Source organism: Scyliorhinus torazame, chromosome 4 (genome assembly GCF_047496885.1).
Source record: "Scyliorhinus torazame isolate Kashiwa2021f chromosome 4, sScyTor2.1, whole genome shotgun sequence".
NCBI lineage: Eukaryota > Metazoa > Chordata > Chondrichthyes > Carcharhiniformes > Scyliorhinidae > Scyliorhinus > Scyliorhinus torazame.
The window spans coordinates 353,489,899-353,503,164 of record NC_092710.1 but is presented as its reverse complement, the minus strand read 5'-3'; the positions used below and the strand labels follow the sequence as shown (position 1 = coordinate 353,503,164).

General features: G+C 57.0%; 1 protein-coding gene across 1 annotated transcript in view; it reads right to left on the bottom strand.

Moving 5' to 3' along the window:
- nvl (nuclear VCP like) overlaps positions 1 to 13,266 on the bottom strand; it is a 368,828-nt gene that overhangs the window by 296,917 nt on the left and 58,645 nt on the right. The window contains exon 4 of the mRNA XM_072500597.1: positions 12,954 to 13,178. Within this exon, the coding sequence (XP_072356698.1) occupies positions 12,954 to 13,178 (225 nt within the window). The remainder of the gene's footprint in view (positions 1 to 12,953; positions 13,179 to 13,266) is intronic.

Genomic DNA, 13,266 nt, shown 5'->3' with positions numbered 1-13,266 from the left:
ATCTCCCAGTCTCGAGCAGCACTAACTCCTCACCCATCTCCCAGCCTCGAGCAGCACTAACTCCTCACCCAACCCCCAGCCTCGAGCAGCACTAACTCCTCACCCATCTCCCAGCCTCGAGCAGCACCAACTCCTCACCCATCTCCCAGCCTCGAGCAGCACTAACTCCTCACCCAACCCCCAGCCTCGAGCAGCACTAACTCCTCACCCATCTCCCAGCCTCGGGCAGCACTAACTCCTCATCCATTTCCCAGCCACGAGCAGCACCAACTCCTCACCCATCTCCCAGCCTCGAGCAGCACCAACTCCTCACCCAACCCCCAGCCTCGAGCAGCACTAACTCCTCACCCAACACCCAGCCTCGGGCAGCACTAACTCCTCACCCATCTCCCAGCCTCGAGCAGCACTAACTCCTCACCCAACCCCCAGCCTCGAGCAGCACTAACTCCTCACCCAACCCCCAGCCTCGGGCAGCACTAACTCCTCACCCATCTCCCAGCCTCGAGCAGCACTAACTCCTCACCCATCTCCCAGCCTCGAGCAGCACTAACTCCTCACCCATCTCCCAGCCTCGAGCAGCACTAACTCCTCACCCAACCCCCAGCCTCGAGCAGCACTAACTCCTCACCCAACCCCCAGCCTCGAGCAGCACCAACTCCTCACCCATCTCCCAGCCTCGAGCAGCACTAACTCCTCACCCATCTCCCAGCCTCGAGCAGCACTAACTCCTCACCCAACCCCCAGCCTCGGGCAGCACTAACTCCTCACCCAACCCCCAGCCTCGAGCAGCACTAACTCCTCACCCATCTCCCAGCCTCGAACAGCACTAACTCCTCACCCAACCCCCAGCGTCGAGCAGCACTAACTCCTCACCCATCTCCCAGCCTCGAGCAGCACTAACTCCTCACCCATCTCCCAGCCTCGAGCAGCACTAACTCCTCACCCATCTCCCAGCCTCGAGCAGCACTAACTCCTCACCCAACCCCCAGCCTCGAGCAGCACTAACTCCTCACCCAACCCCCAGCCTCGAGCAGCACTAACTCCTCACCCATCTCCCAGTCTCGAGCAGCACTAACTCCTCACCCAACCCCCAGCCTCGAGCAGCACTAACTCCTCACCCAACCCCCAGCCTCGAGCAGCACTAACTCCTCACCCAACCCCCAGCCTCGAGCAGCACTAACTCCTCACCCATCTCCCAGTCTCGAGCAGCACTAACTCCTCACCCAACCCCCAGCCTCGAGCAGCACTAACTCCTCACCCAACCCCCAGCCTCGTGCAGCACTAACTCCTCACCCATCTCCCAGCCTCGAGTAACACTAACTCCTCACCCAACCCCCAGCCTCGAGCAGCACTAACTCCTCACCCACCTCCCAGCCTCGAGCAGCACTAACTCCTCACCCATCTCCCAGTCTCGAGCAGCACTAACTCCTCACCCATCTCCCAGCCTCGAGCAGCACTAACTCCTCACCCAACCCCCAGCCTCGAGCAGCACTAACTCCTCACCCAACACCCAGCCTCGGGCAGCACTAACTCCTCACCCATCTCCCAGCCTCGAGCAGCACTAACTCCTCACCCAACCCCCAGCCTCGAGCAGCACTAACTCCTCACCCATCTCCCAGCCTCGAGCAGCACTAACTCCTCACCCATCTCCCAGCCTCGAGCAGCACTAACTCCTCACCCATCTCCCAGCCTCGAGCAGCACTAACTCCTCACCCATCTCCCAGCCTCGAGCAGCATTAGCTCCTCACCCAACCCCCAGCCTCGAGCAGCACTAACTCCTCACCCATCTCCCAGCCTCGAGTAACACTAACTCCTCTCCCATCTCCCAGCCTCGAGCAGCACCAACTCCTCACCCATCTCCCAGCCTCGAGCAGCACTAACTCCTCACCCAACCCCCAGACTCGAGCAGCACTAACTCCTCACCATCTCCCAGCCTCGAGCAGCACTAACTCCTCACCCAACCCCCAGCCTCGAGCAGCACTAACTCCTCACCATCACCCAGCCTCGAGCAGCACTAACTCCTCACCCAACCCCCAGCCTCGAGCAGCACTAACTCCTCACCCAACCCCCAGCCTCGAGCAGCACTAACTCCTCACCCATCTCCCAGCCTCGAGCAGCACTAACTCCTCACCCATCTCCCAGCCTCGAGCAGCACTAACTCCTCACCCATCTCCCAGCCTCGAGCAGCACTAACTCCTCAGCCATCTCCCAGCCTCGAGCAGCACTAACTCCTCACCCAACCCCCAGCCTCGAGCAGCACTAACTCCTCACCCATCTCCCAGCCTCGAGCAGCACTAACTCCTCACCCAACCCCCAGCCTCGAGCAGCACTAACTCCTCACCCAACCTCCAGCCTCGGGCAGCACTAACTCCTCACCCAACCCCCAGCCTCGAGCAGCACTAACTCCTCACCCAACCCCCAGCCTCGAGCAGCACTAACTCCTCACCCATCTCCCAGCCTCGAGCAACACTAACTCCTCACCCAACGCCGAGCCTCGAGCAGCACCAACTCCTCACCCATCTCCCAGCCTCGAGCAACACTAACTCCTCACCCAACCCCCAGCCTCGAGCAGCACTAACTCCTCACCCAACCCCCAGCCTCGAGCAGCACTAACTCCTCACCCAACCCCCAGCCTCGAGCAGCACTAACTCCTCTCCCATCTCCCAGCCTCGAGCAGCACTAACTCCTCACCCAACCCCCAGCCTCGAGCAGCACTAACTCCTCACCCATCTCCCAGCCTCGAGCAGCACTAACTCCTCACCCAACGCCCAGCCTCGAGCAGCACTAACTCCTCACCCAACCCCTAGCCTCGAGCAGCACTAACTCCTCACCCAACCCCCAGCCTCGAGCAGCACTAACTCCTCACCCATCTCCCAGCCTCGAGCAGCATTAGCTCCTCACCCAACCCCCAGCCTCGAGCAGCACTAACTCCTCACCCATCTCCCAGCCTCGAGTAACACTAACTCCTCTCCCATCTCCCAGCCTCGAGCAGCACCAACTCCTCACCCATCTCCCAGCCTCGAGCAGCACTAACTCCTCACCCATCTCCCAGCCTCGAGCAGCACTAACTCCTCACCCAACCCCCAGCCTCGGGCAGCACTAACTCCTCACCCAACCCCCAGCCTCGATCAGCACTAACTCCTCACCCAACCCCCAGCCTCGAGCAGCACTAACTCCTCACCCAACCCCCAGCCTCGAGCAGCACTAACTCCTCACCCAACCCCCAGCCTCGAGCAGCACTAACTCCTCACCCATCTCCCAGTCTCGAGCAGCACTAACTCCTCACCCAACCCCCAGCCTCGAGCAGCACTAACTCCTCACCCAACCCCCAGCCTCGAGCATCACTAACTCCTCACCCATCTCCCAGCCTCGAGCAGCACTAACTCCTCACCCAACCCCCAGCCTCGAGCAGCACTAACTCCTCACCATCACCCAGCCTCGAGCAGCACTAACTCCTCACCCATCTCCCAGCCTCGAGCAGCACTAACTCCTCACCCAACCTCCAGCCTCGGGCAGCACTAACTCCTCACCCAACCCCCAGCCTCGAGCAGCACTAACTCCTCACCCAACCCCCAGCCTCGAGCAGCACTAACTCCTCACCCATCTCCCAGCCTCGAGCAGCACTAACTCCTCACCCATCTCCCAGCCTCGAGCAGCACTAACTCCTCACCCATCTCCCAGCCTCGAGCAGCACTAACTCCTCACCCAACCTCCAGCCTCGGGCAGCACTAACTCCTCACCCAACCCCCAGCCTCGAGCAGCACTAACTCCTCACCCAACCCCCAGCCTCGAGCAGCACTAACTCCTCACCCATCTCCCAGCCTCGAGCAGCACTAACTCCTCACCCATCTCCCAGCCTCGAGCAGCACTAACACCTCACCCAACCCCCATCCTCGAGCAGCACTAACTCCTCACCCATCTCCCAGCCTCGAGCAGCACTAACTCCTCACCCATCTCCCAGCCTCGAGCAGCACTAACACCTCACCCAACCCCCATCCTCGAGCAGCACTAACTCCTCACCCAATCCCCAGCCTCGAGCAGCACCAACTCCTCACCCAACCCCCAGCCTCGAGCAGCACTAACTCCTCTCCCATCTCCCAGCCTCGAGCAGCACTAACTCCTCACCCATCTCCCAGCCTCGAGCAGCACTAACTCCTCACCCATCTCCCAGCCTCGAGCAGCACCAACTCCTCACCCACCTCCCAGCCTCGAGCAGCACCAACTCCTCACCCATCTCCCAGCCTCGAGCAGCATTAGCTCCTCACCCAACCCCCAGCCTCGAGCAGCACTAACTCCTCACCCAACCCCCAGCCTCGGGCAGCACTAACTCCTCAGCCATCTCCCAGCCTCGAGCAGCACGAACTCCTCACCATCTCCCAGCATCGAGCAGCACTAACTCCTCACCCAACCCCCAGCCTCGGGCAGCACTAACTCCTCACCCAACCCCCAGCCTCGAGCAGCACTAACTCCTCACCCAACCCCCAGACTCGAGCAGCACTAACTCCTCACCCATCTCCCAGCCTCGAGCAGCACTAACTCCTCACCCATCTCCCAGCCTCGAGCAGCACTAACTCCTCACCCAACCCCCAGCCTCGAGCAGCACTAACTCCTCACCATCTCCCAGCCTCGAGCAGCACTAACTCCTCACCCATCTCCCAGCCTCGAGCAGCACTAACTCCTCACCCAACCCCCAGCCTCGAGCAGCACTAACTCCTCATCATCTCCCAGCCTCGAGCAGCACTAACTCCTCACCCAACCCCCAGCCTCGAGCAGCACTAACTCCTCACCCATCTCCCAGCCTCGAGCAGCACTAACTCCTCACCCATCTCCCAGCCTCGAGCAGCACTAACTCCTCACCCAACCCCCAGCCTCGAGCAGCACTAACTCCTCACCCATCTCCCAGCCTCGAGCAGCACTAACTCCTCACCCATCTCCCAGCCTCGAGCAGCACTAACTCCTCACCCATCTCCCAGCCTCGAGCAGCACTAACTCCTCACCCATCTCCCAGCCTCGAGCAGCACTAACTCCTCACCCATCTCCCAGCCTCGAGCAGCACTAACTCCTCACCCATCTCCCAGCCTCGAGCAGCACCAACTCCTCACCCATCTCCCAGCCTCGAGCAGCACTAACTCCTCACCCATCTCCCAGCCTCGAGCAGCACTAACTCCTCACCCAACCCCCAGCCTCGAGCAGCACTAACTCCTCACCCATCTCCCAGCCTCGAGCAGCACTAACTCCTCACCCAACCCCCAGCCTCGGGCAGCACTAACTCCTCACCCATCTCCCAGCCTCGAGCAGCACTAACTCCTCACCCAACCCCCAGCCTCGAGCAGCACTAACTTCTCACCCATCTCCCAGCCTCGAGCAGCAGTAGCTCCTCACCCAACCCCCAGCCTCGAGCAGCACTAACTCCTCTCCCATCTCCCAGCCTCGAGCAGCACGAACTCCTCACCCAACCCCCAGCCTCGAGCAGCACTAACTCCTCACCCAACCCCCAGCCTCGAGCAGCACTAACTCCTCACCCAACCCCCAGCCTCGGGCAGCACTAACTCCTCACCCATCTCCCAGCCTCGAGCAGCACTAACTCCTCACCCATCTCCCAGCCTCGAGCAGCACTAACTCCTCACCCAACCCCCAGCCTCGAGCAGCACTAACTCCTCACCCATCTCCCAGCCTCGAGCAGCACTAACTCCTCACCCATCTCCCAGCCTCGAGCAACACTAACTCCTCACCCATCTCCCAGCCTCGAGCAACACTAACTCCTCACCCAACGCCCAGCCTCGAGCAGCACCAACTCCTCACCCATCTCCCAGCCTCGAGCAACACTAACTCCTCACCCAACCCCCAGCCTCGAGCAGCACTAACTCCTCACCCAACCCCCAGCCTCGAGCAGCACTAACTCCTCACCCAACCCCCAGCCTCGAGCAGCACTAACTCCTCTCCCATCTCCCAGCCTCGAGCAGCACTAACTCCTCACCCAACCCCCAGCCTCGAGCAGCACTAACTCCTCACCCATCTCCCAGCCTCGAGCAGCACCAACTCCTCACCCATCTCCCAGCCTCGAGCAGCACTAACTCCTCACCCAACCCCCAGCCTCGAGCAGCACTAACTCCTCACCCAACCCCCAGCCTCGAGCAGCACTAACTCCTCTCCCATCTCCCAGCCTCGAGCAGCACTAACTCCTCACCCAACCCCCAGCCTCGAGCAGCACTAACTCCTCACCCATCTCCCAGCCTCGAGCAGCACCAACTCCTCACCCATCTCCCAGCCTCGAGCAACACTAACTCCTCACCCAACCCCCAGTCTCGAGCAGCATTAGCTCCTCACCCAACCCCCAGCCTCGAGCAGCACTAACTCCTCACCCAACCCCCAGCCTCGGGCAGCACTAACTCCTCACCCATCTCCCAGCCTCGAGGAAAAGGATGCGGTTCCCCACACGTCAGGAAAAGGATGCGGTTTCACACTCGCCAGGAAAAGGAGGCGGTTTTACACACGTCAGGAAAAGGATGCGGTTTCACACTCGCAAGGAAAAGGAGGCGGTTTTACACACGTCAGGAAAAGGAGGCGGTTTTACACACGTCAGGAAAAGGAGGCGGTTTTACACACGCCAGGAAAAGGAGGCGGTTTCACACACGTCAGGAAAAGGATGCGGTTTCACACTCGCAAGGAAAAGGAGGCGGTTTCACACTCGCCAGGAAAAGGACGCGGTTTTACACTCGCCAGGAAAAGGAGGCGGTTTCACACTCGCCAGGAAAAGGAGGCGGTTTCACACACGTCAGGAAAAGGACGCGGTTTCACACACTTCAGGAAAAGGACGCGGTTTCACACTCGCCAGGAAAAGGAGGCGGTTTCACACACGTCAGGAAAAGGACGCGGTTTCACACACTTCAGGAAAAGGACGCGGTTTCACACTCGCCAGGAAAAGGAGGCGGTTTCACAAACGTCAGGAAAAGGACGCGGTTTCACACTAGCCAGGAAAAGGAGGCGGTTTTACACACGTCAGGAAAAGGACGCGGTTTCACACACGTCAGGAAAAGGAGGCGGTTTCACACTCGCCAAGAAAAGGAGGCGGTTTCACACTCGTCAGGAAAAGGAGGCGATTTCACATTCGCCAGGAAAAGGACGCGGTTTCACACACGTCAGGAAAAGGAGGCGGTTTCACACTCGCCAGGAAAAGGAGGCGGTTTCACACTCGCCAGGAAAAGGATGCGGTTCCACACACTTCAGGAAAAGGAGGCGGTTTCACACTCGCAAAGAAAGGGACGCGGTTTCACACTCGTCAGGAAAAGGACGCGGTTTCACACACGTCAGGAAAAGGACGCGGTTTCACACTCGCCAGGAAAAGGACGCGGTTTCACACTCGTCAGGTAAAGGACGCGGTTTCACACTCGTCAGGAAAAGGACGCGGTTTCACACTCGCCAGGAAAAGGACGCGGTTCCACACACGTCAGGAAAAGGACGCGGTTTCACACACGTCAGGAAAAGGACGCGGTTTCACACACTTCAGGAAAAGGACGCGGTTTCACACTCGCCAGGAAAAGGACGCGGTTTCACACACTTCAGGAAAAGGATGCGGTTTCATACTCGCCAGGAAAAGGACGCGGTTTCACACACTTCAGGAAAAGGACGCGTTTTCACACACGGACGTGGTTTTACACACGTCAGGAAAAGGAGGCGGTTTCACACACGTCAGGAAAAGGACGCGGTTCCACACACGTCGGGAAAAGGAGGCGGTTTTACACACGTCACGAAAAGGAGGCGGTTCCACACACGTCAGGAAAAGGACGCGGTTTCACACTCGTCAGGAAAAGGACGCGGTTTCACACTTCAGGAAAAGGAGGCGGTTTCACACTCGCCAGGAAAAGGACGCGGTTTCACACTCGCCAGGAAAAGGACGTGGTTTCACACACGTCAGGAAAAGGACGCGGTTTCACACACGCCAGGAAAAGGACGCGGTTTCACACTCGTCAGGAAAAGGACGCGGTTTCACACACGTCAGGAAAAGGACGCGGTTTCACATTCGCCAGGAAAAGGAGGCGGTTTCACACTCGCCAGGAAAAGTACGTGGTTTCACACTCGTCAGGAAAAGGACGCGGTTTCACACACGTCAGGAAAAGGAGGCGGTTTCACATTCGCCAGGAAAAGGAGGCGGTTTAACACACGTCAGGAAAAGGACGCGGTTTCACACTCGCCAGGAAAAGGAGGCGGTTTTACACACGTCAGGAAAAGGACGCGGTTTCACACTCGCCAGGAAAAGGAGGCAGTTTCACACACGTCAGGAAAAGGAGGCAGTTTCACATACGTCAGGAAAAGGAGGCGGTTTCACACTCGCCAGGAAAAGGACGCGGTTTCACTCGTCAGGAAAAGGACGCAGTTTCACACTCGCCAGGAAAAGGAGGCGGTTTCACACTCGCCAGGAAAAGGACGCGGTTTCACACACTTCAGGAAAAGGACGCGGTTTCACACTCGCCAGGAAAAGGAGGCGGTTTCACACACGTCAGGAAAAGGACGCGGTTCCACACACGTCGGGAAAAGGAGGCGGTTTTACACACGTCACGAAAAGGAGGCGGTTTCACACTCGTCAGGAAAAGGAGGCGATTTCACACTCGCCAGGAAAAGGACGCGGTTTCACACTTGCCAGGAAAAGTAGGCGGTTTCACACTCGCCAGGAAAAGGAGGCGGTTTCACACACGTCAGGAAAAGGAGGCGGTTTCACACTCACCAGGAAAAGGAGGCGGTTTCACACACGTCAGGAAAAGGAGGCGGTTCCACACTCGTCAGGAAAAGGACGCAGTTTTACACTCGCCAGGAAAAGGAGGCGGTTTTACACACGTCAGGAAAAGGATGCGGTTTCACACTCGTCAGGAAAAGGAGGCGGTTTTACACACGTCAGGAAAAGGAGGCGGTTTTACACACGTCAGGAAAAGGATGCGGTTTCACACTCGCAAGGAAAAGGAGGCGGTTTTACACATGTCAGGAAAAGGACGCGGTTTCACACTCGTCAGGAAAAGGACGCAGTTTCACACTCGCCAGGAAAAGGAGGCGGTTTCACACTCGCCAGGAAAAGGACGCGGTTTCACACACGTCAGGAAAAGGAGGCGGTTTCACACACGTCAGGAAAAGGAGGCGGTTTCACACTCGCCAGGAAAAGGAGGCAGTTTCACACTCGCCAGGAAAAGGACGCGGTTTCACACTTGCCAGGAAAAGGAGGCGGTTTCACACTCGCCAGGAAAAGGAGGCGGTTTCACACACGTCAGGAAAAGGAGGCGGTTCCACACACGCCAGGAAAAGGAGGCGGTTTCACACTCGCCAGGAAAAGGAGGCGGTTTTACACACGTCAGGAAAAGGAAGCGGTTTCACACTCGCCAGGAAAAGGAGGCGGTTTCACACTCACCAGGAAAAGGATGCGGTTCCACACACGTCAGGAAAAGGACGCAGTTTTACACTCGCCAGGAAAAGGATGCGGTTTCACACACGTCAGGAAAAGGACGCGGTTTCACACTCACCAGGAAAAGGATGCGGTTCCACACACGTCAGGAAAAGGACGCAGTTTTACACTCGCCAGGAAAAGGATGCGGTTTCACACTCGCAAGGAAAAGGAGGCGGTTTCACACACGTCAGGAAAAAGATGCGGTTTCACACTCGCAAGGAAAAGGAGGCGGTTTTACACACGTCAGGAAAAGGAGGCGGTTTTACACACGTCAGGAAAAGGATGCGGTTTCACACTCGCAAGGAAAAGGAGGCGGTTTTACACACGTCAGGAAAAGGACGCGGTTTCACACACGTCAGGAAAAGGAGGCGGTTTCACACACGTCAGGAAAAGGAGGCGGTTTCACACTCGCCAGGAAAAGGACGCGGTTTCACACTTGCCAGGAAAAGTAGGCGGTTTCACACTCGCCAGGAAAAGGAGGCGGTTTCACACACGTCAGGAAAAGGAGGCGGTTTAACACACGTCAGGAAAAGGACGCGGTTTCACACTTGCCAGGAAAAGTAGGCGGTTTCACACACGTCAGGAAAAGGAGGCGGTTTCACACACGTCAGGAAAAGGACGCGGTTTTACACACGTCAGGAAAAGGAAGCGGTTTCACACTCGCCAGGAAAACGAGGCGGTTTCACACTCGTCAGGAAAAGGACGCAGTTTTACACTCGCCAGGAAAAGGATGCGGTTTCACACTCGCCAGGAAAAGGAGGCGGTTTTACACACGTCAGGAAAAGGATGCGCTTTCACACTCGCAAGGAAAAGGAGGCGGTTTTACACACGTCAGGAAAAGGAGGCGGTTTTACACACGTCAGGAAAAGGATGCGGTTTCACACTCGCAAGGAAAAGGAGGCGGTTTTACACACGTCAGGAAAAGGACGCGGTTTCACACTCGCCAGGAAAAGGACGCGGTTTCTCACACGTCAGGAAAAGGAGGTGGTTTCACACACGTCAGGAAAAGGACGCGGTTTCACACTCGCCAGGAAAAGGATGCGGTTCCACACACGTCAGGAAAAGTACGTGGTTTCACACTCGTCAGGAAAAGGATGCGGTTTCACACATGTCAGGAAAAGGACGCGGTTTCACACTCGCCAGGAAAAGGAGGTGGTTTCACACACGTCAGGAAAAGGAGGCGGTTTCACACTCGCCAGGAAAAGGAGGCGGTTTCACACTCGCCAGGAAAAGGACGCGGTTTCACACTCGCCAGGAAAAGGATGCGGTTCCACACACGTCAGGAAAAGTACGTGGTTTCACACTCGTCAGGAAAAGGACGCGGTTTCACACTTCAGGAAAAGGAGGCGGTTTCACACACGTCAGGAAAAGGACGCGGTTTCACACTTCAGGAAAAGGAGGCGGTTTCAAACTCGCCAGGAAAAGGACGCGGTTTCACACTCGCCAGGAAAAGGACGCGGTTTCACACTCGCCAGGAAAAGGACGCGGTTCCACACGTGTCAGGAAAAGGAGGCATTTTAACACGTCAGGAAAAGGACGCGGTTTCACACACGTCAGGAAAAGGAGGCGGTTTCACACTCGCCAGGAAAAGGACGGGGTTTCACACTCGTCAGGAAAAGGAGGCGGTTTCACACACGTCAGGAAAAGGATGCGGTTTCACACTCGCCAGGAAAAGGAGGCGGTTTCACACACGTCAGGAAAAGGACGTGGTTTCACACTCGTCAGGAAAAGGAGGCGGTTTCACACACGTCAGGAAAAGGACGCGGTTTCACACACGTCAGGAAAAGGAGGCGGTTTCACACACGTCAGGAAAAGGACGCGGTTTCACACTCGCCAGGAAAAGGAGGCGGTTTCACACACGTCAGGAAAAGGACGTGGTTTCACACTCGCCAGGAAAAGGAGGCGGTTTCACACACGTCAGGAAAAGGAGGCGGTTTCACACTCGCCAGGAAAAGGAGGCGGTTTCACACTCGTCAGGAAAAGGAGGCGGTTTCACACACGTCAGGAAAAGGACGCGGTTTCACACACGTCAGGAAAAGGAGGCGGTTTCACACACGTCAGGAAAAGGAGGCGGTTTCACACACGTCAGGAACAGGACGCGGTTTCACACTCGCCAGGAAAAGGACACGGTTTCACACTCGCCAGGAAAAGGAGGCGGTTTCACACTCGCCAGGAAAAGGACACGGTTTCACACTCGCCAGAAAAAGGACGCGGTTTCACACACGTCAGGAAAAGGAGGCGGTATGACACTCGCCAGGAAAAGGACGCGGTTTCACACTCGCTAGGAAAAGGACGCGGTTTCACACTCGCCAGGAAAAGGAGGCGGTTTCACACTCGCCAGGAAAAGGACGCGGTTTCACACTCGCCAGGAAAAGGACGCGGTTTCACACACGTCAGGAAAAGGACGCGGTTTCACACTCGCCAGGAAAAGGACGCGGTTTCACACTCGCCAGGAAAAGGACGGGGTTTCACACTCGTCAGGAAAAGGAGGCGGTTTCACACTCGCCAGGAAAAGGAGGCGGTTTCACACTCGCCAGGAAAAGGAGGCGGTTTCACACACGTCAGGAAAATGACGTGGTTTCACACTCGTCAGGAAAAGGAGGCGGTTTCACACTCGCCAGGAAAAGGACGCGGTTTCACACTCGCCAGGAAAAGGACGCGGTTCCACACGTGTCAGGAAAAGGAGGCATTTTAACACGTCAGGAAAAGGACGCGGTTTCACACACGTCAGGAAAAGGACGCGGTTTCACACTCGCCAGGAAAAGGACGGGGTTTCACACTCGTCAGGAAAAGGAGGCGGTTTCACACTCGCCAGGAAAAGGAGGCGGTTTCACACTCGCCAGGAAAAGGAGGCGGTTTCACACACGTCAGGAAAATGACGTGGTTTCACACTCGTCAGGAAAAGGAGGCGGTTTCACACACGTCAGGAAAAGGACGCGGTTTCACACACGTCAGGAAAAGGAGGCGGTTTCACACACGTCAGGAAAAGGACGCGGTTTCACACTCGCCAGGAAAAGGAGGCGGTTTCACACACGTCAGGAAAAGGACGTGGTTTCACACTCGCCAGGAAAAGGAGGCGGTTTCACACACGTCAGGAAAAGGAGGCGGTTTCACACTCGCCAGGAAAAGGAGGCGGTTTCACACTCGTCAGGAAAAGGAGGCGGTTTCACACACGTCAGGAAAAGGACGCGGTTTCACACACGTCAGGAAAAGGAGGCGGTTTCACACACGTCAGGAAAAGGAGGCGGTTTCACACTCGCCAGGAAAAGGAGGCGGTTTCACACACGCCAGGAAAAGGACGCGTTTTCACACACGTCAGGAAAAGGAGGCGGTTTCACACACGTCAGGAAAAGGAGGCGGTTTCACACTCGCCAGGAAAAGGAGGCGGTTTCACACACGCCAGGAAAAGGACGCGTTTTCACACACGGACGCGGTTTCACACTCGCCAGGAAATTTAAGTGATTATTTATTTTTGTGAGTATCACAAAACGTGGTCGTTAGTTTGGAGAAATGGGCTTCTTACCTCCGAACTCTGTCCAGTTTCCTTCTCATTTACTACAGCATCCTCGGAGTAAAAAACTCCTGAAGATCTGTCCACAAACCAGCCGCCCACAGAGGGTCCTGTACCGCCTGCCCGCCTGGACGTGCTGCCACCCTCCGGCACTTCCTTGGCTGATGGAGCAGGGGTAGAGTCTGGGTTGGTTTTCCGATACAGACTCAGCAATGAGGAGTTCATGTGACTGGTCAGCTGTGAACGAAGTGAAGATATGATGTTGATCAGTTGGAGGTGAGGACTGTACAGTCAAAGTGTTAGTTAGACCACACTTGGAGTATAG